The 27,750-nt window shown below is 39.3% G+C and overlaps 1 protein-coding gene across 3 annotated transcripts; it reads left to right on the top strand.

Annotated features, from left to right (window-relative positions):
• The first annotated feature begins 1,016 nt into the window (after window positions 1-1,016).
• LOC111323958 (uncharacterized) lies at window positions 1,017-27,643 on the top strand. 3 transcript variants are annotated; one of them, XM_088739262.1, is made up of 11 exons: window positions 1,017-1,161; window positions 10,675-12,320; window positions 13,129-13,521; window positions 15,048-15,382; window positions 16,351-16,381; window positions 16,837-17,231; window positions 18,893-18,923; window positions 20,138-20,782; window positions 21,442-24,134; window positions 26,494-26,539; window positions 27,105-27,643. In XM_088739262.1, exons 2-11 carry the CDS (start codon window positions 11,172-11,174, stop codon window positions 27,351-27,353), a joined length of 5,967 nt encoding a protein of 1,988 aa, XP_088595388.1. In that variant the 5' UTR covers window positions 1,017-1,161; window positions 10,675-11,171; the 3' UTR covers window positions 27,354-27,643. The 3 variants fall into 3 exon arrangements, with proteins under 3 accessions (XP_088595388.1, XP_022783154.2, XP_088595389.1); XM_022927419.2 differs by lacking the exon at window positions 1,017-1,161 and adding an exon at window positions 5,403-5,931; XM_088739263.1 differs by lacking the exon at window positions 1,017-1,161 and adding an exon at window positions 9,240-9,352.
• The last annotated feature ends 107 nt before the right edge of the window (window positions 27,644-27,750 follow it).

The following is a 27,750-nucleotide window of genomic DNA, read 5'->3' as shown; positions in this document are numbered from 1 at the left end:
TCATGTTTTCGAAGACCTTATTTTCGAAATCTCCCGGGGGAGCATGCTCTCGGGCAATTCTCCGAACCCCCCTTGACTAAATCCTGGATCCGCGCCCCAGGATCCATCGTAACTCACCCTATAGTTAAGAGTTTGGCTAAGTCATCGAATTACTGATCAACCGGACCAATAATCGTTCCCCCACCCACCCCCCGTCAACATTTTCTTAATGAAAAGGGTCGCTTTTAAACTTCTTACAATATATTTTCACTCGCGTTAAAACAGCTTACTGAGTCCAAAGGACAAACCCCGACAAACATGATATGAAACAAAGCCCATCGATTTTAAACCATAAATTACAAGAACAAAAAGGAAATTATACCTCCATTAACTATTAACGTTTTCTGGAGTATTCTCTACTCGCTTTGTTTTCTACACGTTTTTAATTCGGTTTTTGTTTCCATGTGGATGCTAATACAAAATTGCGCTTCAGGGCATTAATCATCAGAGCTCATTAATTCCACCGCGCATTTTATTCACAACTCATTGATTATTACCCCAAGTCCTATTGAACACATACAAGTTTTCATAAAATGTTAATTTTACATATTTGTGGCGTTTGTTCTTCGAATCACCAAACAAATCGATCCAACTACCTTGACATTGTCTTAACTGTGGTAGAAGGTGTTCAGGAAGACCAACTTGGTAATATTTTGCTGGGTATCAAAAAGATTTTGTTGTATCAAATAGAAAGTAGCTAGTCAAGTTTCCAATACATCACAAGCTCATTCTTCTATCCTGGTGGCAATGTTAATTAATGACTTCCAAAGAATTTTAGGGTGGCGGTCGCGCTACTTCATTTGAGCTCTAAAACATATATATTTTTTTAATTTGCTCATACACATCTAATATTACCTAAATTTTGAAGGAGTTAAACCAATCACCCGATCATTTTCATATGTTTCTTGCGCGACCACGTACCACTATGTTTATTTGTTTCTTCACATTTGTTAGCCTCGTACATGTCGCAGGCTCAATTGCGACATTTGGTGACCGGAACATAGAGGCTGCGCGACAGCTAAGCGTTTGCCCGTGACTTATAACCATGACAAAGATGTACAAGCTAAGGCTTACCGCGGAATCTCAGCTACCCGCCTCACCGTCCATTCGCTCTTCCTAGAGGTAAGAAATGTTCCGATTGTATTTGCGACTCAAAATTACGACTAGATACTCTATGAGGTGAAGGAATTACAGTTCCAAATTTCGTCTAACTGCGCCGCGAACATGGTTTATCGACTTTCAGTATCCATAATGGCTCGACTGTATAATTATATAAATACCGCCGTAGTCGCCTCACCTGGGGATAAATCCTCATTTATATGTTTGTTGAGGGCTTTGCCTTACTGCAAGATGGATAGAAAACAGGCGTTTCTTGAGGAGTTCGCTGCCGAAATTTCGTATCGCCTGAGGACTATTAAATACTCGCATAATTTTGTGACTTGATCAGGTACGAAGATAGCGTCTCATTAATTCGCATATCTTGTTGTCATATCATTTCGCCACCTGTACTCGAACATAAAAGACTGTCACTGTTATTTATAGCGCATTACACCCTGGAAAATAGCATTTATTTCTTTGGAAATCCTTTCATATTTATAATCATGTACAAGTACAAAGGATTCTACAGAAAACAATTATTTCACATGCTCTGCTGGACAAATAGGAAAACAATAACCAAACTATGTAGGCAAAATGCGTGGCAATTCAACGGGTTGTTAAAATAAGCGTTCGCGCCTCGAAAATTCTTGCCTTTTTTAAGGACTTACTTCACAAGGTGGTGAATATCTACACTGTTTATGGGGTAAAGAGAGCTTGTTTGTGCATTGCTATCTTCTTAGTCTTTTTTGAGTGGCACTGTTTTGCGGAGCTGGTCACAAGTTGTTTAACCGGAAACATAAAATTCTTAGAACCAAAAACCTTGCAAGCAATGGCGTCAAAATACTGTCCATCAGGTAGGATTACCTTTACACACAAATAGACTAGCTTGTTGACGGGTGCTTTTCTGACTTCGTAAATTTTACATGCAACACATGTTTGTTTGCGATGCAAAGTAAAAATTCAAATAAATGTTGGGTATTCCGTTTTGTAATCGCACTGGAGAATCCCAAGTCCGACCAGACTCTTCCGCGATCAAGCTTCATAAAGAGCCATTTAAGAATCGTTATTAAGATACGACTCATTTTAAGACCGCGAACGGGAAATAACGGTGCTTTCTGAAGCACCGAAAGGGTACCGAGACCTGTTCAGGGCACATTAGATGGTTGTAACACGAAATAATTAACTACAACACATGCACTACATCATGAGACTATCAACAGATAACAGGTGACTGTTAAATTGCATGGATACTGTTTTTTTTCCTGCAGATATAACCCTAAACAACTCGTGAAATAATGCTTGGTCGCCATGTTTGCGATGAAACTCAAGATAAGCTATAAATACGTGAGGTTTTCGCAAAACAACAGTGACCTTGACGCCAACCTTGGCTTCTCAAATTGCAATCTTTTTAATGCGAATCTGGGATTATAGTTTATTTGGCTCCTGTTATAAATGCTCCCAACTCAAAATCTCCAATCCTCCTTATTTACGGCTTTATAGTTACAAATGAGTTCGTCATCTTAAATCTAATCGGATCCAAGGCGGGTCAAATGTTCACGCTTTTATGAAAGGCTACAGTTTAATACAGCTTAACCCGTTTTCTCCCCAAGAGTGACCAGAAAGGAACTTCTCCTCAAAATATCAAAACATTTTTAAGCAGAAAGGTGATGAGAAGAAAAAAAAGATTATTTATATGAATAAACTTCAAATTTTAAGAGAGAAAATGAAACGAAATGTATCGTAATTAGACAGAGCAGATAATTGATAATTAGATTTGAAAGTGAAAGAATTAAACTGGGACTTAAGAACTCCCAATTATATTATGAGCGAAGATTTCTATCGTGTGACGAGTTGACGATACTTGATGAGGGCGGACGTAAAGAGTAGCCTAGCTTGCTGCGTTAGTGATAGAACGCTGGTAGAATTCTACTTAAACGAAATAGATGTAGATGGTGGAATTTTGAATTTGGCGCCGGCGAACCAGTTGTGATTCCGATTGGCCATAATAAATCTTCCAAAGTAGTGTTTTTTCCTCTTTACAAATTATTCAAATTAATTTTAGAAACGTTTAGTAATGGATCTCAGATGATGTCAAAATGCGTTAAGAACAAAAAAAAAAAAAAAAAAATGGCAAACGAGGTGCAGCCGAGTGCGTCACTGATGTTTTTAACACTTTTTAACAGAACAGACACGGCAACATACAATCTATTCATTTTACAAGTGAAAAAAAGCAAAATTTGTTAGTGGTGACGTCCTCTATGCGTCTGTCCTCGAGAAGATCATAGGTAAGAACCAATCAAAATGCCTACATAAATAAACAATAGCCTCTGCTTGGCGCGAAAATATGTACGGATATTTGTCCGCGGACATAATCAATTCCAAGATGCGAACTGTGAGGTTCGAGGAACAGATAATGTGTAAGGACAAATATCCGTACAGATTTCCGCGCAAAATAGAGGCTATTGTGTTTATTGTCCTTCAAACATTTTGCAGCGCGCATGAAAAAATGTTTACGAACAGCTTACTCAGTGGGATGGGATGTTTTCTTTTGAGTGTCCGAGTGTACGACTCAATGAGAAAAAACAGATTTTCCTTCTTCTGTAACAATCACAAAACCCTAAAATCTTAGAAGTGCTGAATTCTTGGTCAAAAATGTAAAGTTTAGTCAACGTTAGTGTGCAGGTGTTTGATTGACTTTGTTAGAGTCCGGCAAATAAATCAGCGTAATTTGTAGGTAATTCGATCGACCTTCACTATTTACATTTACTTAATAATTACTGTAAAGCGTTGACCTTAAGTATCTTCTTTTGTTGATATAAACGTGGCTATAACACCGATAGTTTTACAGAGATTTTCCTTAAGTTGACCAATATAATATTGGCTGATAGTTTCTAAAGAAACTGTTTGGGGGTGCGTCGGTGGGGGTAACGAAATAATTTGGATATATCAAGAAAGTTGAAATGGTAAATTGGCCACCGTAACGATTACAAAAACCGACGTTTCGAGCGTCAGCCCTTGTAATCGTTACGTTGGCCAATTTACCATTTCAACTTTGTTGATATATCCAATATGATATTGAAATACTTCTTGAAAATGAACGACTACGTTAGTTGTTGGTATTGGGTTTATTCTCGAAAGTAGAGGAAGAGGGCCCAATGGCCCCCCTTTTTTAATTTTGTGGGGCCTTTTTTCAAGAAAGGGGCCCAAAAGAGGGCCTGCCAAAAGGTGTTTGAACTTATTTGTACAGTCTAGTCACTGAGAAAACAAAGACGAGAGAGGCAGTTGAAACAGCAAGTAGCTGTAGAGTTCAGAGTGAGTTTTAAGGCGCAACTGCCCTATCAATCTTGTTTCAATTATGTTGTAGAATATGTTATTTAAAATAATAGTGCTAAGAAGTAGTCTTTCACTTGTGAAGAGTGGTGTGCGCCCCATTGATGCTAAGACGTGTAATTTCATGTGGCATTTTTTCCAAATTGCGGAAATCACGCAGTGCCGCCAGAGAAAAGACCCTGTTAATACAAATGTAGCACAGATTTTCAAAAAGAGTATTAGCCTGAATCTTTCTTCAGCACGAAGCACCTTTTGATTCTATCACCTCTTAGCTTGAAGTAAATCTTTAATTGTTTAAGGGCACCCTTAGATTAAAAATAGATTCAATTGTGGCTTTTAAATTCAGTGAATTCAGTGGAAACGTGTAACTAGCTTTTGACTGTTTGAGGAACACGTTCTTTGTCATTTTACGCCGGAGCGTTGGAGTTGTTTTTCAACGATAACTGAAGCGGCAAGTCTAGAAAAACCTCGTTGAAAGACGAAATCAAAGGTCTTGCTCATAAGATTATCATGATTTTTAATTTGTCTGAGCGGAACTAATTTAGGTTTTTAAAAAGACAGAATGGTAAATTCGAGAATTTTCAAGTTTTGGAGAAGAATGTATGTGTCATAATTTACGAGGTTGAAGTTTCTTTCTATTCCAAGCAGATAGGAGAAAGTGAGACAAATATCATCACACGGCAAGAAATCGGAGACGAAAGCCTTAAAATAAGAGAGAATTTCTGCACGACACGTAATTTCAAAGACAATCTACCACCCCTTAAGTGATTGTAAAAGGTGGTAAACAAACATTATTTTTAGCCAATGAAATCAGTTTTTGCAACAAACCATCGCCTCCTATTGAACTAGATGCAATTAGAGTTTGCGGAAAGAAAGGTTGTGGAAGTTCATATTCTCTTTTTTAATGCGCATAAATTAGCCTGGCTTTGCATATGATTCGCGAGAGATACGTCACCGTCATGCGACGGTCTTCCATGTAAATACAAACCATTCAGCAAAGTTTGCACAAATTGTATGGATGGCTGATACACTGATGCGATTAATGATCCTAAAATGAAATTGATTTGACGACTGCGAACTTAGTTTTCCTATGACAACGTATATGCCTGGTGGTAAGCTTCGCATACGAAGAACACTGTGTATGTATAGTAAGTAATATGGCGACTACAGAGTTACAGGTTAGAATCAGCTCGACACACTCCGGAAATGGAGAACCTGGTTTCACGATTTGCACGTTCTGTAACAACACAACAAATGGGTTCGAGAAGCGTTTATTTGCGACAACGCAACCAAAGGGACCCTTCTTTCCTGTTTTAGCCGAGTTACAGGGAAACAAAACAAAACTGGACGACCTCGGTCGAGCGGTTGTTTGTGTGGCCTGTTTCCATCATCTTTTGCGGCAATGGAGCAGTTTCGAACGAAGGGGTATTCCTGTTCGTAAACGAGAGTACAATATTGTCACAGGTATGCGATTTATATGATTATTCATGTACAAAATGGTTATCTAGAAACATCGGGGGTTTCGCTTGGAATACTTTTGTTACCAGTTTACTAGTTCAGTCGAATCACTACTGGAGACTTTTGTTTGACTTCGATCACCGAGAGTATAGGTCGATAAAAATGTTATTACCTTCAATTTTATTACTTTATGCGCCATTCCGTGCGTTACCGTATTTATAGACCGCCTCGGTTGCGAACAAGATTTATTTATGATCGCTTCAAAGTTATCACTGAAGTGTTAATTCATTTACGTCGACCGGCAAAACTTCCGAAAGGTGATTTAATTTTCGAAAGTATCTGTTATTCAAGTGCTTGGACAAAAGGAACTAATTTATCTGAAATCAAGCGTAAAAACACATCAATGAGCTTATTCGCGTGGGAAAAAAGCCGAAACTCTTGTTAATTTGAATTTCAGCATGTTTCTTTTCAAATGTATTTGCGTCTGTCAGGTCGTCTTTTTCGAGTTCCATTCACTTATAATTTACTTTTTAAACAAACGTTTTAAGAACCTTTTAAGCACTGTCTTCTAAAGTAACAGACAAGACATGGTATTAAATGCATACAACTAAGATGTTTCTATTTACTTCTTGTGAACAAATCAGCATCAATACGACATCGGGAGGACAATTTAAGGTACATTTTGTATTTGTGACCTCTCCAAATTGACACGTTTTCACATTATTGTGTCCTTGACTTGGTGCATCAGCAGATTACGGTTTTACTTTCTACCACACGGAATTTAGAGAACTCGAACTTTGTATAATTTGCATATTTCCTTGTGGGAAATTTGATATGTGAATTTAATTAAACATAAATTGTGTAATTAGAATAACTGTTTACCTAGATTAGGAGAAGTAAGTTCCATCACTTATCAAAGAAACGCTTAAAGACCAAGGTAAAGATACCCTATGTGCAAAGTTACTAGTACCGGCAGATACCCTTAAATGGCTCGAGATTGTTCTCTGGCTTCCACCAGTCAATGACGTTCAAATACCAATGCATTTCAGTGAATAGAGCGCATTTCGATCGAGTGTCGTAAAACAAAGACCAAAGTTAACTAAACAACCAATCATGACAAAGGGAAAGTGTCTTGGCCCTTTTAGCCCCAATCGTGACCAGCATCTGATTTCTCCTTGCAATATCACCTTTGAATCAAGAGAATAGAGGAAATGATCATCAACTAGAGAAGATCGTAATTGCTATACGACTTCTCCTTGTCAGCATCTTAGGGGCTGACCATTTAACTTTTGAGGGGAGTGGGTGATTTTGAAAAAAAATTTCCTGCAGGCGCTTGTTGGAAGAAAAAAAATTGCATGCAGCCCAATTGTTGTAACAGAAAAAATGTACCAAAAAATCGGAAAAAAAAATCCTACACAGCAGATTGCTAGAAAAAAAATTTCTTGATGACCAGAAATCACCCACCCCCCCCCTCTCCCCCTCAAAAGTTAAATGGTCGGCCCCTTAGAAAATGTATGGAGAACAGTATGAAGAGTATGCATACTGATCAAGGTGCAGTTGGTTCTAGAGTGAATCAGAACTCAAAGTGGAAAATATGAACTGCCTAAAGCACGGAAAAACGAGTCCCGATTGTTTTCTGGCGTGAGTTTTTTCAACCAATCACAGAGAAAAGTAAAGTGAGCCAAAGTGATTCCGGATTGCTTTTCTCCTCAGTTTAAGATTACTGTATCGTAAATTTCTTGAGATCTTCGCTTTGAGAAAACGATGTCCTATCACAGCAACACTCCTTAGCTGGATAAGGATCATAGAGCATTTCGTAATAAAAAGGACTGATTAGAATTGGTCGATTGACTCCCAACTTATGCAGTGTCTATCTATTCCCGAAGACAGCATTTGGGGAAGCCACACACCAGGCTAAAGTAACATTATTATCGGTAAAGAAATTGACAGCTTTAGACTTAAAAATAACCCCCGCGGTATTTCCTTGAGGCTTACATGGAGAGATTAGTCTCGCAGCTAAGAGTTAGAAAATTAAATCGGTCAACATTGCACCACTGTGCAATGTTGACTGAAAAGTTGTGTGTGAAAAATTTTTTTTCAAGTAATATCCAACTTTGAAAGAACGAATGGGGACGCCGAAATCTGTTTGGAAGATTTATCGGGTAATTTAAAGATTTGTTTATTTTCCAAACAAACTTTGTCCAAGATTGGAGAACCTTCGATTCCCAAGAATAGAGTTATTATGTGCATACTATTTTCGAATAACTTTACAAGTACATGTTGCCTTTATTCTGGCGAGACAAGTAAGAAGAAGGAAGATTAAAGGATACCAAAATACACGCACAATAATTGGCTGGAAAAAAGATTTCTTGAGAAATACATTCTGCAAACTTTTTTTTTTTTTTTTTTAACTTGACGATTTGATGAAGTGATACGGCTCGTGAGGTGACGTTCTTTTCTTATTCAATTAATTTGCTTTACCAAGTGATAGTAAATTGACAAACCAAGCTATCAAGCTACGACTTCGCTTGAAACTACTCTGTTATGTTAATTTTTCGAACAACCTTGAAGGTCAAAAATTACTTTGGAACGTCGGGACGTAACTCATCCATTGTTTTTCTAATCCCTCTTTACAAATTGACAGAGAGACTCCACAAGTTCTTTATTTTTCTTTATTAACCCATCGTAAAACTTTATCAAATGAAGGGTGCACCCCAATTATGTGTCATCGGAAAATTACTTGATGTTCACACAATGTTCCACGAACACGTGCAATTGCTGGTTTTAAAACATTTGAAGAGGATGGCTTTTAATGCAAAATTTTAGTTGTAGCATCATGACGGGGTAATTCCAACAAACGATTCTTCAATTAAGGCTCATTGTTTTCAGTTTTGGAATGGACACGAGGAATTCATTGTCATTTCATTTTTAGAAACTATTTTGTTTCAGTTTCAGCCAATCGTTGATTTTTAGATTGATACTTAAACGGTTTGGCAGCCCAAAATTCTAGCGATATATTTTTTACGATGAACTGTTGTTCCTGGTGGATCTTTAGGGCCGAGAGTTATGAATTATTCAGTCGTCAAATTATACCGCCTATTAATATCCTAGACTACTGTTACACAATTATGGACGATACTAACTTTTGAAGCATCTTACGAAATGCAAATAACTTGCGGCATTTCCTTCCCGTGCTGCGCGATACAATGATGTTTTGACTTTCATTATCTTTTTGAAGTTATCGTATTCGTCCGCATTGCTGTCGCTTCCTAATCGATTCTTATGCGAGCAGCTGTTAAAATGTTTTGGAGTTAATAAAAACTTTCTGAGTGCAGTCTTGTCTTGATAGCTCTCTCTAATTTTTGGAATGGTTCGGGGATTCAGGAATCAAGATTTTCTGGAAACTCCAGAGGTTTGGTATTAAAAGGTAAGAAAGCCCAACTCGTTTAAGCTTCAAAGCCAAGTATCGATAAATTTAAGATAAAAGAGCTTTCCTTGACAATTGTTTAATAATTCACGTGAAGTTTTGGCCTTGCTCTCTCTCAAGTCTAGTAGAAAACTTTACGAAACGTCGAAAACATTCGACGTATATCCTAATGCATCTTGATTTCAGAACAGTCTATAATCTTTTACAAGCAAAGCGTATTCATCAGCTACTTCAAAGCTGTACTAGGTCTTTACAGGTGCAAAGGCTACAGATTTTGCACAAAGAATAACCACGTTTAAAGGCTTTCCTATACTCACGGAATACTGAACCATGTTTTGCGCGCAGAAACGAATCACGAACTAGATTTCAATACTAAAGAGGGAAAAACAAGCGACAAGATTTTAGCTAAATGGAGGCCGTCTGAGTGAATGTTTTAAGAACTTATCGACGCTTATTCGTACAAAGAACGCGATGCATAACTCCCCCAAAACTTGGTAGCCAATGGGGACGTTTTCTTTTAAATTAATTTTCAAGGTTTAAAATTAATTCAAAGATGTAACTGACACCTAAGTCAAATTTTAGGGTTTGTTTCTAAAGTGCTAAAAGCACTCTCCGTATTATTTCGTTACAGGTCAAAACACGTCATATATAATTAATTTGGTTTATTTTGGGCGTTCACAAAACTAAGTAGTAAGAATTCATCATGTTGGTGACAATGTATAGTTATTTTTATCGAGAGTAAACTAGCGAAGTTTCCAAAGTGAATATAATTTGTTGGTAAACAAGGATGTGAACAGAGCAAAGAAACAGGGATCAGAGACTCTGAGAAAGACTTTGCTAAAGGCGTCATTAAGTCCATCAAGAACACACACTTCACTCTCATTATGACTTCCGCTCAGGTTGTCGAAACGTCAATCACTACTTCTACCAACAGCAGTCCTACTCGGGAGTAACTTCACTTGGACATTCAGACTGCACGATCAAATGTTACCGCAGGTCAAAACATTTACTGTATTCCATCACAAATGTCCACGAGAGATTTTCATCAGGAAAGGAGCGTGTGAAGGAACAGAAAAACTTTTCACTATTTTTTACATGCCTTGTGGCCCGGTTATTTTGAAAATTAATTATAAAACTAACATCTCATTAAAAAAAAAAATGGATTGGTTAGGGTGCTAGGTCATGTCTTTTTATTCTTTAAATTTTGATTTCAAAATCCGGTTTCAGGCCCGTCAAGTCACCTGACTATCGAGAAACGGGCCCTGTTCTCATTGGGGTTATTTTATTTATTATTATTATTATTATTTATTTATTTATTTCAGAGGAGCGTGTGAACCACTATCAGGTCCGACGAGAGGAGGAAATACGAAAAGAAGCCGAACATAAGATAAAAGAAATCCAGGATCGCGAAGAAAGAATCCGACGAGAAGCCGAAGACAGGTTCGAGAAATACCGACAGCGTCAAGCGGAGATCCGACGGGAGGCCGAGCAAAGGCTACTCGAGGAACAAGCCAAAGCTGAGGAGTTCAAAAAGCAAGCAACATCTCAACTCAAAGAGGAGCAACAGCGGGAAGAAGAGTTACGACGACAGGCTGAAGATCGAATTCAGGAAGAAAAAGAGAAACGAGAGTACATTCGGCAAGAAGCAGAAAGACTCCTTCGGGAAGAGAAGCTATTGGACGCACAGAGGTCAAAGCAAGGTTCCATATCGCCAAGCCTTGATAAAGTAACAACATACCGGACTGAAGTTATTATTCCTTCCACCGCCAAGGAAACTGTACCTTTAAGGGAAATTACAGATAAAGGGGAACCTGAAGAGATGGCAGGTGTAATTAGCGAGAAAGAGCTAGAAGCAAGACGCCAGAGGCGCAAAATGATGGAGTATGATCCAGAGACAGGCTGTTACAGGAAAATAGCAGCAGATGACGATAAAGAAAATACCATGGTTGAGACCAAAACGGAGAGAGTGGAGTATCGTTTTCGTCTTAGCTTAGACGAGAAAGCAAAGAAAACCTCGGAGAAGAAAGATACCTCTTCTAAGCCTGACCAAGCGTCAGAAGACATCACAGTCTCGATGGAGCCGGTGAAGTCGTATAGTGCTGAACAGACTATTGTATTGAACGGCGACGATAAATCGAAGAGAAAAAGTCGTGAAGACGATGCTGGAGGTGAAGAGGACCTCAAAAAAGCTGGTGACATAATGAAAGCCAAGTTTGAAGAGGGTCGGAAGATATTCGAGCAAGAATCAGTTGAAAGAAAGAGGAGTGACCCCTCTAGACAGAGGACCACGAGAACAACATCCGACGACTCTTTGGAGGAGAAGATCAGAGAAATGGAAAAGAGGAGAGAACGATTGCTTCTTAGAGGGCCATCGATAGAATCTAAAGACACGTTGGGTCGAAGCCCGTCGGAAGAAGGAAAAGACTCTTCAGCTGTCAGTCCTCGTGAAGGTACAAAGAGTCCAGTGGAGGATGGTACCAAGAAGCAGAGAACTCGCAGTGAACGAAACAAACGACGCTTGACAGCCGAGGAGATGACTTTTAAAAAGTCTCCTGACAGCGAAGTGGATTCAACGGGGACAGATGCCGCAAAAATACCAAAAACAGAGGTCAAAAATGAAGAATGCCAAATAGATACGAAGAAAGAAAGTTACAAGATTCAATTAAAAAAGGTCGAGAAACCAGAAAGACCAGTAGAAGACGACATTGTCATGACTCAGGTGAAAAAGGTTGAAACTTCTGTTGACCTCATGAGCTGGGACGACTCCACCGATGGACCATCCTACGGTACTGAGCGGGACTCATCTCCAGTTGCGCAAACAGAGCTTAGGAAGACGGCTTACAGCACTGAAGCAGAGCTATTTCCCAGACCATCGAAGCTAGTTGACACGGAGGCGCCCATCAGTGTGGTTAAGAAGGGAGAAGTTGAGACCGCGCTTAACTCCAAGAACTTTTCAGACCTTGACGAGGTGAGTGACTTTCGAGGGTGACAGATCCATTAGGCATTACAATAGAAAAAATAATCTCGCCCTATCTCTGTTCAGCTCGAAATTTGATTCCCTTTTAAAATGTAGGTGTAGAATGGGAAGAGAGTGAGTGGGGTCAGAAAAGTTAAAATGGACCCCACCAATCGAAGCTGATTGAAAAGAAAATATAAATGTAACACAGACCAAAACGCACAAGGAGGAAAAAGACTCTTATTTCGTCTGATAAAACAGGACAACCTTTAAACGAACTGAAATAAATGCTTATTCAGCACTCGCTGACGCATGTTTTTTTATTTTTATTTGAAGCTCGTGGCTAATTTAACTAGAAACGAAAGGGGTGATGATGGTTATCATTAGGGAAGAGAATTCTGACATTCCAAACGTTTGAAAAAAAACACGAGAAAACCCTACTAAGTGAATACTGGCAGTCTTGAGAGGAGAAGGAACCTTGGCGGTGAGTTCGGCGCGAGACCGAGCTTCTCATCACGTTCACAAAGGAAAGAAATGGCTATTCTTAATTTATACCTTGTATTTGGGGGGAGGGGGGGGGGGTGGCGGCTAGCTTTTGTCCAATAAAAAAGTAATTTCAGTTAGCGACGGTTAGTTAAAAAAAAATAACATCCTAAATTTGATGCATGTTTAATCCCTCTATTGGTATCACCTAATCTACATAACCATTGAGTGAATGAGTATCAAATCGTACATCGTTCAAATCCGTGGTGTTCTCGACTAGCCCTTGAAGTGTTACAGTATATTATTGTTCCTCATCTCGGTAATCTCTATTAACCAGGCATCAGGGATGTCATCAGCACCCATAGAGCCCATTTCCACATGGGACAACAGAGGTCGCACAGGTAATTCCGCCGAGGAAGACCGAAGACGTCGCGAGAGAGAGTACGAGGAAAGGAAGCGAAGAATCGAGGAAAACCAACGACGGGCAGCGAAAGAGCTCAAGGCGAAAAAACCGTACGAAAACGACGTGAAGCCTTGGAGCGAGGAACAGAGCCAGGAAGAGAGGCACGATCATGATGTATCTATCAAGGAAAAGAGACGTTCGTTGCTGGATATGTGGGAATCATTTTCTGAGCCCCACACCAATGTGATGTCTTTTGAAGAATACGAAGACGAAAAAATGCCTGAAGAAAGCAACAAAGTTGTAACTCTTGAGAAAAAAGCTGTGTCGGTGAGTACAAGTAAATTGTTTGATTGATAAACATCATAACTGAAGTTGCAGCGGTCTGCATAGGGATAAGGCCAATTTTGGATTTAAACTGAGCTTAGATTTGCCTCGACTTGTTTAAAATAAACAAACCTTTCAAGGACGTAAGAATAATAGTATTCAGTCGTCGATTGTCATTCTATCAGTCTAGTCGATCATTGTCAAACGGTTCGGGACGCACTACACTGTTGCCGTTAAATAATTGTTGCTGGGACCTTGTGGTGCTTTTGTAATAAGAGTCAAAGTTGAAGATGAAATTTGACATCAACAACTCATAACCAATACAACGTAGTTAATTTTTTACAAATTATACCGACTTTTACGAAAGTCCGCATACTTTTTAAAATTCGATTTCTTTCTTAACACAACAGACTGACAAATAGCAACCGTGAAAGAATTTGAATCTCACACCTTGTGTCTATCAAAAAGGCTAATGTATTTCCATCATATATACAAGTTTGATAACGGACACGCAACATTAATCCAACTTTGTTGTCAATATTTCTAAGACAAAAATATTTGAAGTACTTATTATTGAAGCTTAAAAAACGGACTGTATTCACAACTGGCCCTATCATGGTAGAAGCTCAGTTTTCCCCTGAGAATCAATCAAACACAAATTTTCATACGGATTATCATTAAAAAAAGAAAAAAAAAACAAGAGAGTTGAGGGGTGGCTTGCTTTTAATTGCACATCAAATTTCGAGAATACTTAGTTATATTTCGAGTGTGAAAGATAACGTTATGTTGATGTGTGGTATAAAAGTCTCTCTTCGAAATTTTCCAACTTACTGACCTAAATATAGTTTTTTTTTTTTTCTAATGAATGTTACTATTGTCTCAGGGCATTACAGAGGTACACGTATTTGTGTAACCCAATCTCTTGTTTTAATTTAGCAATGGCTCCACTAGGTCGTGTTGTCAAAGTTTGAGACATTTTTACCTTTTTACCTTTTTCTCATCGCGTTTGTATGTCCTACGACACAGTTCATCTTTTTCAACCGGATTTTTCAACTTGTTTCTCCTATGCTCTCGAGAACCCACAAGGAATTTATAATTACGGGATTTTGATACATACTCATACAGGTACTTTGCGGGTTTCCACGTTTATTCTGATTTTTGTTATTTTTAAGAAAAATTTAGAAAACTTTACGACAATTATTTATTTGATCTCTTAACGGACCGTTTCACGGTCTAACGACTCCATAAGCAGTCTCTCTATTGTCTATTTAAATAAATGACAAGTTTAGACGAATTAAGATACACAATTATGCAATGCGTTACGAGACAAGTTAAAATTTGACCGATCTCACCTCAGTTACTCTCGCGATTGTAATTCTTGAGTGCCTCTCAAGACAATTTACATAGCACGCATGTCTACAGGTCCGTTTGATAAAATACCGTGAGATTGATCGAGGTTTGGAGTAGCAGTGAACTAAATTTTTCCAGACTTAATTGTTACTCAGGTTTCAATTTATTTTGGCGAGCAGTTTGATCCGTTGGAAGAGAAGAACGGCGAAGGAGACATGGAGGTTGAAGTTATCACCACAACACGAACATCTGCGGACACTGACATCAACCCAAATTTGACCGAGGAGGAGCAACGATGGGAGAGCGCTGGACAATTCCAGCCAGGTCGGCTACAAAAAACTGTGTTCCACAGCTTGTCTGAAGCGGCCCCTGTCGAAGGAACACCGACACCAAAGCCTCGAAGGAGTCGATACGACTGGATGAAGGGGGAGACAGAAGACGACCAAGCGGCGCTTGTGCCAACGAAATTGAAAATTGACAGTCAGAGTAATCAACTCGAAGATGGAAAAGTAAGGTAAGAAAATTTTTAATAGATTCTCTACAAATCGTTGGCAATTTTGCCGTCTGTTAAATGAAAATACAACCGACTGCAGTTGAAACGAGCAAACAATCATGTATCTTAATCACGTTCAAGGACCGTTAACGTTCCACTCGCTTGACCTCCATTGCAGTAAGGTTATCAATTTTCCTGGATTTTTTTTTTTTTTTCATCGTTAAGGTAGTATGTAAAACGCCATCTTCTGTGTGTTTGTACAGCAAATTTCATTACCAATATTCGAGGGAGATCTGTCGGTTAATTCAAACGGCACGTACTGATGGTTGGTTTAAGGGATTAAAAGCCTGAATTCCTGAGTCGATTTGTGGTTTTAAGTTTCACAGCTGCGTTAAGATCAATCTTCGCTAAATTGAGTCTTTGAATGACTTTTTCACCGACTAAGGTAGACTTACGGTCGCATACATTGAACTCTTGATTGTTTTAATGGCTTTGCGTGGGTCTAAAGGGTCTGTAAATACTGAAAATAAATTCTTGTCAAATAAATAACGAAGTGCTTTATTTGATATGTTTTGTAGAATCTTTTAAATGTTTTAAATTTGTTGTTTGTGGTATGGCTGACTTAATTCAAACACAGTACTTATATTTACATGTTCACAACATTCATCATTACTATAAATACTGTTTTGGCATTTTTAACCAAACTGCAGTGGTAATTATTCCAAGGAGATTTCTGAAATGATGATGTGTTGTTTTAAATTAGCATTTTAAAAACATGGTGGATTGTCACGCCACTTGTCACGCGACAAGTCACGCATTCTTTTACTCAAACCAAAGACCGAATTACTGTTAAATAAAAAGCGACCAGGCAATAGTACTTAACTCTTAAAATTACCCTTCCTTTTACTGTCTGGTTAAGATCGATTTTTTTTTTGTATTAATTTTTATTTAAGTACTCACAGACATTTCCTGTTATTGCTCTTTTTCAGCAACGGTCAAGACAGAGCAAGTCCGCCCCAGGTAGCTTGAGTATTTAATTCATAAGCGATAGATTTTAACTCATAAAGCAATAGCATCGTCATGTAAATGTTGTATTTTCTTAGCCTGCGTGAACCTGTCGATAAATTATAGGAAAAAGGAATGACTACCTTTAGGTTGAAGTTCTATCTACTCAGTATGGACTGCACTGCACTGCACTGCACTGCACTGCACTGCTCTCAACCGGACTGATACCCCATCCACACCAGCAAAACATGTTTAGTTTGAACATCAATTTCACTGCATTTCCCAGTGGGAATCGAGACTAGGAAAGAGCAGGCTGATAGAAGACGCGCAAGGAAGGAAACACGCGAGGAATGAGAGCACCTAGGATAGGATGCTCGTAGCGAGACTGCTAAAATATCCCCTTCTGACATATTGCGCAGGTCTATTTCTCGTGAAAATACGCTTTAAAATTTCTACATTTTGCTCCTCAGCCAGTCCCAAGGAAGGTCAAGACGGAAAGCCATGATTTAAAAAGCAGCAGTGAGAGTGAAAGCGAGAGTGATAAAGGAAGTGACAGCGAAAGCGAAAGTGAAGAAGAGAGGGTCCCTCGAGTCGATACCGTTGAAGTTCACAACTCACTACTCACAAAGGAGGAGAAACAGTGGGAGCAAGCGGGTAATTTCCAACCAAAAAAGCTAAATCTTTCTCTGTTTGCTGGGTTTCAACAAGCACCTGCGAATGCAGAAGAGAGACCGGCACTGAAAAAGACACAAGGAGCGTCCCATACCTCGCGGTATGAAAAGCCACTTGTTAACTATGAAGAAGAGATTCTCCCGCCAGCTGAAGTGAAAGTTCAGGAAACTGAGCCTGAAATGGAAGACATCAGGTAAATTAAGGTTTTAAGAACTGCTCTTGGCGCAAAATCAGTTCATTACATTTGTTTACCGCCATATTTGGTTATTTTCTGACCCTTGACTCCGTAGAGTGACTAGCATCTAATTGACAGAGCTGAATAACGTACACGCATGCGCTAGATTTTGCCGCGGAAGCACGGATTTTGAGTCGTTCGCATGAATCATTTCCTATTCTGTTGCTTCGAGGTGTCGTTTTCCTTGCCGCTTTTCTTTTACAGAACAACCTCCAAAAACTTGGTACACCCCCTAATAATTTTCAAAAATTAATTTTCTCCTTAAAACCTCTGGAAATAGGAAAATGTCGCTAAATTTTGATGACCGCAACCCACTGACGTAGCATTTCATTATTCAGCTCTGTCAATCTAATTTATTCTTACAACAGAAACCTAAATCACCTGTTAAGGTAACAAGAATCTAGGAAGTGATCACCAACTTACGAAACTCTTGATCGTTAAACAAATTCTCCTTGTCAACGCCTTAGGAAATGTATTGAGACTTGAACAGTATGGAGAATATGCATACTGATGTTAGGGTGTAAAGGGTAAACTTCAAATTCTGACAACACTCAGGCGAGATATTCAATGTGAAAGTTTATTTAGGATGAGTCAGTCAGCCAGCCTTGTAGTATCCTTGTAGTATCCTTGTAGAATCTGCAATGTACTGCAAGTATTAACTGAAACTGAAAATATAATACAAAAATAGCCTGTGCTACGCCAGATACGAAAAACCGCTAAAAAAAAAAGCACTCTTTTAGAAGTGGCCAAAAAATACGTGGAAACGTATTCCTCATCTAATGCAGCAGCACTGTACCCCGAGGAAAGGGTAATTAAAATAAACCTAGTTTCACTACTAATCACACAGAAAATTCAATGAAAGCAGTGATATTTTACAGAGAGTTGTAAAACAAAATTACATTAAATAAGAAAAAAGAAAGTGGTCAAACGTAAGACTGACGGACCTAGAATGACTTAATTTTCCCATGAAACGCTTAAACAATCCGAAACTACCGTGATGCCACGCGAACCTCTTCAATGTGCTGTCAGAATATTAATTTCTGACTAATTCGTTCCCATGTCACTCAAACGTCAGAAATTACATATAGTGTGACCCATATTTGTCCTTTTCAACTACGCTACGTTTTCTTCTTGATCAGTTCAGGGAATTTGCTGCCACATTGTAACACCCTCTGCTGTTAAGTATCTTTGTGCTCATTTCCTGCGTGCCAAACAGTGTATTGATGTTGCAAGGAGACTGTGCGCGTTAACCTCTATACCCCAAAGGGTGTCTAGCGATTAATTTCTCCTAACAATATCACTGATTAAAAGAAGTGATCGCTAACTAAAATAATCTCATGATGTTGAACAAATCCTCCTTGTCACTACCAAAAGGAATCTTTTACGTCAGTTTCAACTAATCTATGAAATCGGAAAGAAATCAGTTGTTGCATCTTTTACCCAAGAAATGGAAATCTCATGTAATAAATCCTTTACGCCGATTATCAACTTTTCAGAATTCATTTTGTGTCTCATGATGATAAGATCTCTAAGTTTTACATCTATCGACATTATTTTATTTTCATAATCTGTTGAAGAGAAAAAGAGCACAGTTAATATGAGATTTATTTCCTTTGCAGCCCGGTCCGTGAATTTAAAACAGAGACTGAGGTAAGGTTTCAATAATATGTTGCGATGATATTTTCTGAACCTTAGAATTAAATCACCTTGGGACGTTCTGCAGCAGGGAAACAAGTTGAAAGATTTTTTGAGACGAAATGGAAAAGGTGGGGCGGAGTTGTTTTACTGAAGGTGGCGAACTTGCAAAGGTGGTAAGGGACGAACATGGGATGAGGAAAACTTCCAGATACCCTTGGGATAAGTATCGAGGGATACTTTTTCACGCAAGATCACAAACAGATAGGAGTTCGGTGTCACGTTTTAGTAAAGAGGGGTGGTTCCAAAGGGTACTTTAGCAGTAATACTTTTCAACGCATGATAGCTTTGCTAATGCTTCAATAAAGAACCTTTTGACGAGATGTAATGGTGAATTACATGTTGATAATCTTGCCTTTAATTAAACTACATAGCAACAGCCACCAGATCACATCAATAAACAAATGCAAAACTGACAACCAACTGTTCTTACTACTTTTAACACATTTTTTGAAATATCTGTTTTGTGTTAGATCACTGCAAGTGATAAACAAACTTTCTAACAGTTAACTTGTTATGTTTCCAAATGTGAGCTTTTTACTTATTTTGAACAATACATAGTTAAAAGTTGCTTACTCCTACGCATACTTTGTTGCTGCTTTTTGCATCGCTGCATTACCTGGCTAAACTGCGCTTGAGCAAAACGAAAGCAGTACTGTAGTACTTCTCGTAAAGGGAGGGCATTGGGACCTATCACTCTAACCAGAAATACCAAACAAAATTTCCATTAAAATTTAAAACCGAACCAAAAAAATCTGGCATTCAACCTGAAAGGTCAGTGCCAAGTTAATTGCAATCATAAGAACCGACTACCGCAGCGGATGCTAACCTTTTTAACTCTCATGAGTTACCAAGACAGAATCTCTCCATACAATATCAATACAATATCAAGAACACTTGTAATGAAAATAAAGACAAATATCAATTTCGGGATTATTAGATGATACAATACCAAATTTTCGAACCTAACATTATAAGAATTGTCTGACAGGCAGTAAGGGTAATTACTAATGAGATCTTGGGAGTGAAAAGGGTTTTGAACAGCAAAAGATGTAACTTTGAAAGGAAAAAGCAAAAACCGATTTCGATTTGGAAACGGAAAAACCCAATGCCCTCCACCTAGATCATAGCTAAACATCTTTCAGCTAAACTACATTCATCACTTTTAGCCTCTCTCATCTTCGCTTTACACCTACGTGTATGAGGAGGAAAGTGATGACAACGATGATATTCCAGGGTGGAGAAAGGTAGAAGAGCAACGAAGACAACAGGAACGGGAAGAAATCGAAAGAGCAAAACTGGAGGAAAAGAGACGGCGGGAACGAGAGGCTATGGAAGAGGAGTCACACCAGCAACTTGATTCAAGTGACGACGAGTTTGAAACCAAAGTGCGCACAAAAGAAGTCAGGAAGATTAATCCAAATCTGTTGTTTCAGTTCATGAAGGAAGCAGACAAAGAATCAGAAAGACCCCTGAAATCGATGGAACCCAAAGAGCAACAAATAGATGTATCCAGTGTCTCTTTGTCAGAATCTACACCTGTTATTGACAGCCCCTTCGAAGACCGCTCCGCAGGAGACCAAGAAAGAGAGGTGGAGGATGAGTATGAAGAGAAAGTACGGAGTGGACAAATCAGAAAGTTGAAGCTGGCTAACAGTCTTTTTCTTCAATCCAAGGAAACGGATAGCGCACCGGACTACCGCAGGAATGAGTCCAGCAGCGCCAGAATTATCCAAGACGAAATCTACGTAGAGAAAGTTGAACACTCTACTGTCGAGTCTGCACCAAGAAGAGACTGGGAAGAGGAAAATAAGGTATTCAAGCATGCCGTTGTCCTTAACGATCCACATGAACGCGATCATACGTGTTTTGTTAGTACCAAGTAGTTAAAAGTATGTTGTCAAGCGGCATGTCACGCATTAGATCAACTCGAACCATACACTAAATTCGCAAGGCACCCTTTAGATTACTTATTGCAACCGAACACACACCTTTCTTTCGTTTGATATACTGTTAACCTGTAGAGCGATCTGGCTTGATAATAACAAACGCAGTGCAGTCTCATAATTCTGTTCTGCGACTGCAGTATGAAAAAAAGGTGCTTTTTATTTGTTTCCTGTTTTCTTTTTTGCACTAAGGACCATACGGCGGCACCCATGTAACGCTATATCACGAAATATCGACTGTTGCTTTCCAATTTGAGTTCACAATGCTAATGTCCTTGGAAGGCATTGTTTTGAAGGTCACGCACCTCCCTGGTTGGGTATAAATAAATTCAAGTCTTGCGTGAAAAATTATTGCGCAGACTAGCATTAAACGTCGTTGATATGGATCACTGATATTAAATTTGACTGTGTTGAAATAATCAGAAACATTCCATACTGAACAGAAGCTCGGGTGTGATGTGGTGTCCGTGAACAGACTGTGCACTTTTTTTTAAAAGCGTGATTGGTCTTTTTTTTCTTTTCGCCAGCCTGAAGTCGTCAACTTTGGTGGAGCGATCTTGCAGAGTTACGAGGAGGAAACTGAAGACGACGGTATTCCTGAATGGCGCAAAGTGGAAGAAAAACGAAAACAGCAGGAACTGGAGGAAATTGAAAGAGCCAGATTAGAAGAGCAAAGAAGACGGGAACGGGAAGCGTTTGAATCCATTGAACAGGAAGATGAAGACTCGATTGATGACGAATTCGAAGCAAAAGTTCGAACCAAGGAGATTCGAAGAATCAATCCCACTCTACTTGTTCAGTTTATGAACGAGAAAAAAGAAGAGCCCGCAAGTACTGGTAGGCCCAAAAAGGAAATCGTAAAAAGTCAACACATGTTGGTTACGGAAACCACGTCCAAGGACGACAGCAATCTTGAAGTTGCTATAGAAAAAGATGACGAGTTTGTCGAGGATGAATACGATCTCAAAGTGAAAAAAGGGCAGGTGAACAAGCTCGTCCTTAACAACAGTCCTTTCTTGCAAAAGCAAACGAGAGATGAGACACCCGTGTTGAAAACTAAACCAGAACAGAAGCCCAGTAAAGTACCAAAAGAAACCTCACCTGATCCTTTTGTGCAGGAAGAAGAGCTTGTTCAATTGATTGATGAGGAACTTGTGGAGTCTTCACCTGCTACGGGTTTCCTTGAAGGAAACGAACACGATGAGTACGAGGTGAAAGTGAAATCCAAACTTGTTAAGAGGTTAAGTCAAGACCAGTTCAATTTTCTTCGCAAGCAAGAGGAAGAAGAGCGTAAAAGACTTCAAGAAGAGGAGCGACGTCGAATCGAACGCGAGGAGCGCGAATTACTCAAAAAAGAGCAAGAGCGTAGAAAGAGGCTAGAAGCTGAAGCCCGTGCTAGAGAAGAAGAGAGGATCCGCAAAGAAGAGGAAATCAGAAGGCAGGAAGAGAAGGCGAGAGCTCGTAAAGAAGAAGAAAACAGGCGTCGGCGTGAAGAGGCTCAACGAGTTAGAGAGGAAGAAGAAGAACGATTACGAAGAGAAGAAGAAGAGGAGCAGATGCGTATGGAGGAAATGCGTCGGCAAAAAGAAGCAGCTAAAAGGAAATTCCAGACCGGCATCTTTGATGATGTTCCTGTGACTCGTTCTGAGAAGGATATTTACAGTGTAGGGCGTCTTGACGCGAACAAGTTCTTGCAATTTCAGCAAAATTCTACGGAAGAACCAAAGCTGAAGTCAAAACCGCCGTACGAGCAGAAGGTAACAAAAGAACCCAAGGTACCAAAAGCTGATGTAGAAACTGTTCAAGTGGCCTCTGTTGATTTGATTGAAAGCAGTCCGTTTGAGGAAGATAGAGGATCTTTTCTATCCGAAGACGCAGACTACGAAGAAAAACGGAAGAGTGTGGGAAAACTAGACAAGGACTGGTATATTATACAGCAACGAAAGCAAGCCGAAGAAAACGAGCGGCGAGCCAAAGAATTAGAGGAACAAAGGCTAAGAGAAGAACGTAATGAAATGTTAAGGTTTCAGGACGACGATTCTACTTCTGAGGTTGTTGGCACTTTGGAAAAAAGAAGAAGCAGGCTTAGCGCCGACAAGTTTAGTGTCTTTGAACAGGATGCTGCGGGAGGATACGGTAGACCCAGAAAAACCCAGAGGGAAGGTTCAATCGTGGTTGAAAAGAGGGAAGAAGTTCAATCTACACCTGCTGAAATACAAGAGTGTGAAATTAATGAAGAGATTAGGACAAAGAATTATGATGATGGCAGTGTTATCATTCTCGGAATGGATGATTCCGAAACGGCCCGGCGGAAAATGCGTCTCCAGCGGGAAAGAGATGAGAAAGAACTGCTTCGCCAAGAGGAGGAAAGGAGAAGATTGCTTGCCGAGGGAAGTTTGGACTTCCGTGCTAGTGAAGCAGAGAGTGATAAACCCAAGAGTGTTGGAAAACTGAATTACGAACAATTCTCTGTGTTCCAGCAGGAAGGATCAGTCGCCCCGAAAGCAAAACCGCGCAAGCAGGATCCGCAAGTAATCCAAGAAGTTGTCAATGTCAAAAGCCAGGAGGTAGTTGAAAGCTCTCCAGTCGATATGAACGAAGCTTATGTTGACCGCGGGGGCCCCTCTGAGACTCAAGAAGATGTTGAGTATGAGAAAAAGATCAACGCAGGCCAGAGACTTGATGTGGATAAGTTCTTGAATGCCAGGTCTCACGAGTCAGTTGAGAGAACACAGCGTGCTAAACGAATGGCAGAGGAGAGAATGCGTCGGGAACAGGAAGAGTTGGCCAAGTTAAGATTAGAGGAACAAAGGCGGATGCAAACGGAAGTAGACGCAGGCTATGAGAAAGAGAGTGATCTTATTCAGACACTGGAAACCGGAAGCAGGAAATCAATTTCCGACTCCGATTCTGAAAAGATTGAAAGAAAAACATCGAAACCCAAGGAACATGAGCTAGAGAGTACTGATAAAGGTGTTGGTGTTGGTCGTTTACCGGAGGAACTTCGTTTACAATTTGAAAGTGATAGCCAAAATTCAAGTTCTCGTCGTCAGTCCACTAAGATCAAAGGCCCAAGATCACTGACAGACGAGGAATCTACAAGGACAAACTCGATTGAAAGTCTCCGCAGTATTTCTGGTGAAAGTCTGTCTTCTGGGGCGCGAGATAAAGATATGAATGGCACCGCTGGTACCTTTGAAAAATTGTCGTCCTTGGAGAGGTAAATACGATTTCATTTCAAACCTTGTAGTTTATCAACTAATTTTACTCTTAGTCACGGTGCGAGACTCATGGTTCATTAAGAGCTCATTAGAAAACTTCTAGTGTAACATACTTGCGTGAGATACCGATAAAAGTTGCTTAGTTTTAGTCGTAATCAGGTTTTTCAAGTGTAGATAGAATACGTTCGACACGTTCAGTTTTAACAAAAGAAACCAAAACTGCTATGATTTGATAGACATGCTTATCCTTAAAGGGAAAGTACGGTCTAGAAAAAGGTTATCTCAATTAGAAGACTTTTTCCTCATGAGTTCGAAAATAACTGCCATTTTGTCTAGTTTGCTTTGTATTAGCGACAAGAGCGCTTCGAAGTTGCCCATTTTTACAACTTTCGGGGTTAGAAAATCGCCATCTTGGATATACGTCATTGTGACGTAGCAATAGTCAAACTTAGTTCGGCACTTTGTCCTTGTTGACCAGTTTGGCTTTTTGTGAAAACAATTTCGAATACTCCTAATAGTTGAAATGAGGTCAACTGTCCTGTGGTTGAATCTCAAAATACATACTAAAATTCAGTAGGAAAAAGTGTAAGCCTCCACAAGTTACTGGAATGTGAAATATTAAAGAAAAGTTAGCCGGCAAAAATAACCCACGACGACGGCTTGACGAACCCTGCAAAACCTCAGAACTGCCAAAACGAAGACTTCCAGTGAGATATACAAGCATGTAAGTTTTCCTTGTTGACCTTCGCTTCGAACTGAAAGCTATACTTTCCTTTTCCATATTCAACACAAATCTCAGTTATTTATTCTATGAGTTTGTGCAAACCATTTTATTGTAAGCGAATAAGTTGAAGCTCGGAATGGTGGTACACTGTGTGGTAAATTTTCAGTCGTTACCCTTGACCAAAGCCGATTTCCAACATCATGCGCCTTTCCAAGTGGTGTACAAATATATCTTGTCTTTCCTAAGTCTGTTATGAGTTCACCGTGTAAATTTTCTTTACCCCACCAGTCACATTCTTCTGCGAAAAAACTAAATGACATTCAATATATCGCTAGTAAATTGTCAAAACAGTCACGTTTGCGACAAATACAAATTATCCTTCGTCAGGCAGGCGCCCATATTTCACTATATCATATCAATTGGACACAATTAAAATAATATAAAATTTTTTATGTCTTCCAACCAACTACTTGATGTAATTATACAGTGCTTGTGCTTTCAAAAGAAATCGAGTTTCATTTTAGCTTCAGTTATATTGAGGTTATTTCTAATGTAAACACTGTGTGATAGAGGCGACTTTCCGGCGCGCGTCGAAAATAACAATGCTCTACTTCACACAAGTCGCGACATTTCAAACATATTTTAATAAAAAATACTGCGTTGAAGCTAATTCCAAGTAACAAAGATAAAAAACACCTTTCCCAAATTAAAGTTAAGTGCTGAAACAAACAAAATTGAATTCGTAACAATTAACTTCTACCTTTTGTCTGCGTTAATTTTGGCAACTAAGTGTTTGTCAGTGTTTACGCCTACGAAGAATGATCTTCAAAATGCAAGTCTATCATTTCTAACTTGTTGCATGCCAATTGGGGCTGATCTTATTAGTTCCAAGTGGCTCGTGTTCAGTTATACACCGAAGCTTGGTTCCTGTAAGTGCAAAAATAGTTCATCTCATTCCGAGGTAGCAATGTAAAATGAATCCGTAGCGGGCACTGCCGTTTTCTTTAGCAAAATAACTATCACTCAAGAGCGAGGATTTATTTGAAGAAAAAGCCTTTGCTTTTCATGATCAAATTGAGTCGGTGTCCTGGTACATTTAATTCTTAGGAGGACACATTCTCGTTTTCCGTAGGTTTCCCTTGACAGTTGCTGCAAGAGAACCACGCGCGATTTCCAAGACGTGTGCGACTGAGCGGGTCGACGTTTCATCTTGAAATTCATTTTCTTGACTTTCTCTCTCTCTTTCTCCCCAATGGAAGCATCTCCTTCCCCTGAAAACGAGCCATGTTTCGTTTGAAACATAAATGGGTGTACTACATCCTCTCAGCTAGATTAAAATCCAAGTAGAGAATTTAACAAGTAGCGCCCCCCTCGCCGCTGTTCTTCTTGTTCACATCCACTCCAGCAGGGATATAATTAGCATGTTTGACTATTGCTACGTCATAACAAAGATGGCGGATTTCAATTTGAAAATGCAGATTTTTGGAACGTAATTGCTCGCAACTAAAATGCTTTAGCTCAAATGAATAGCCAGTTAGGACAACGCAAGCTAGGAACTTTTGATATAAGTAAACTTTTTCTAGACCGTACTTTCCCTTTAAGACATATATTTAAACACGAATGCTTTCTTTAAGGAGGGAGTCTAGTCAAGAAACTCAAGTGGAAGACAGAACAATTGAGGTGTGTTTAATACACTTTGCCACATATTATTTTCACCTATTACTATTGGACCTGTTCTTTCACCAAAAGAAGTAAACTTAAGACTTTTATGTAGAAATTAACAAAGTTAACTAAATTCCGAACAAGAAGACGGGAACGAATGAAACCTCTTAATTCGGATACATAGACGTTTAATTTGTCCCATTTTCAAAATTATAAATGGACTATATCACATGTTTGAACAGCCATACTGATAGAAGTAGAACAGTTCCAAAGACTGGTATCTTAATAAATTTTAACTTTTTTATGAAAAGAAAAAGAATACTATGTAACGTAGTAGAACGGCGCCTAGGCAAAACTACATTTTGTGAGCAACTTATGGGCCAGTTCCAAGAGAAAAACAAACAGATTGGCATTTGGTTCGTAAGAAATAAGTTCAGTTGTCGGTTTTCACAAGATTTCGCCTCTTCTTGGATGATCCACGTTTGCTCATGCCTGGACACAGTTTTGGCTTAGAGTTCCAGTGGCACAGTTGTTTAACGATACACTTGCTATGATAAATAATCTTGAGGTTTTCTGGTTGTAGTCATACTCTCCAGAGGAAAAACCAATTCCTAAGAAACTCAACACGAGTATGTTTGCTGCCTTTGAGAAGAGCAACAGCGAACCAGTACAGCTCCGGCGTGCAAAGAGTGAAAAGCGTGCGAGACCGAAGAGCATTGGGAACGTGGACTTATTGATATGGCAAGATGACTCCAATCTTTCCCAGCCTCCCTCCGCTGTTTCAAGAGGGACGTCTGGGCGCCAGCCAAGACCAAAAAGCATTGCATTTTGAGCAACGAATGTTTTTCAATAATCAATGAAATATATTATGATGTAGTGATTAGAGCTTAATTGGGTAGCTAGAAAAATCACGATAAACTTTGTATTGAAATTTAAAAAAATTCGGTGGGTCCAGACAACGAACGATTCACGTTTGATTAAATTTAATTTTGGGGGTTCTTATATCATGATACAAAAAAGGGCAGGGGGGGGGGGGAAGGCACATCTCGCTTTAGCGTGCTCAGCGTACTTTAAGATAACTTAATAAAATACCCTACTGCTATTAAAAGCATTTTTTTTTTTTACGTAATTGGATTTATAAGGCTTTTTTGTACACAGCATTAACAGTTTTGGTATTAGCAAGTCAGAGTATGACCACCTTTCCTTCACCATCTGAGAAAATGGCGAAA

This window comes from Stylophora pistillata, chromosome 11, assembly GCF_964205215.1.
Source record: "Stylophora pistillata chromosome 11, jaStyPist1.2, whole genome shotgun sequence".
Taxonomy (NCBI): Eukaryota; Metazoa; Cnidaria; class Anthozoa; order Scleractinia; family Pocilloporidae; genus Stylophora; species Stylophora pistillata.
The sequence above is the reverse complement of the archived record's forward strand: the minus strand, read 5'-3'. Positions and strand labels throughout refer to the sequence as shown.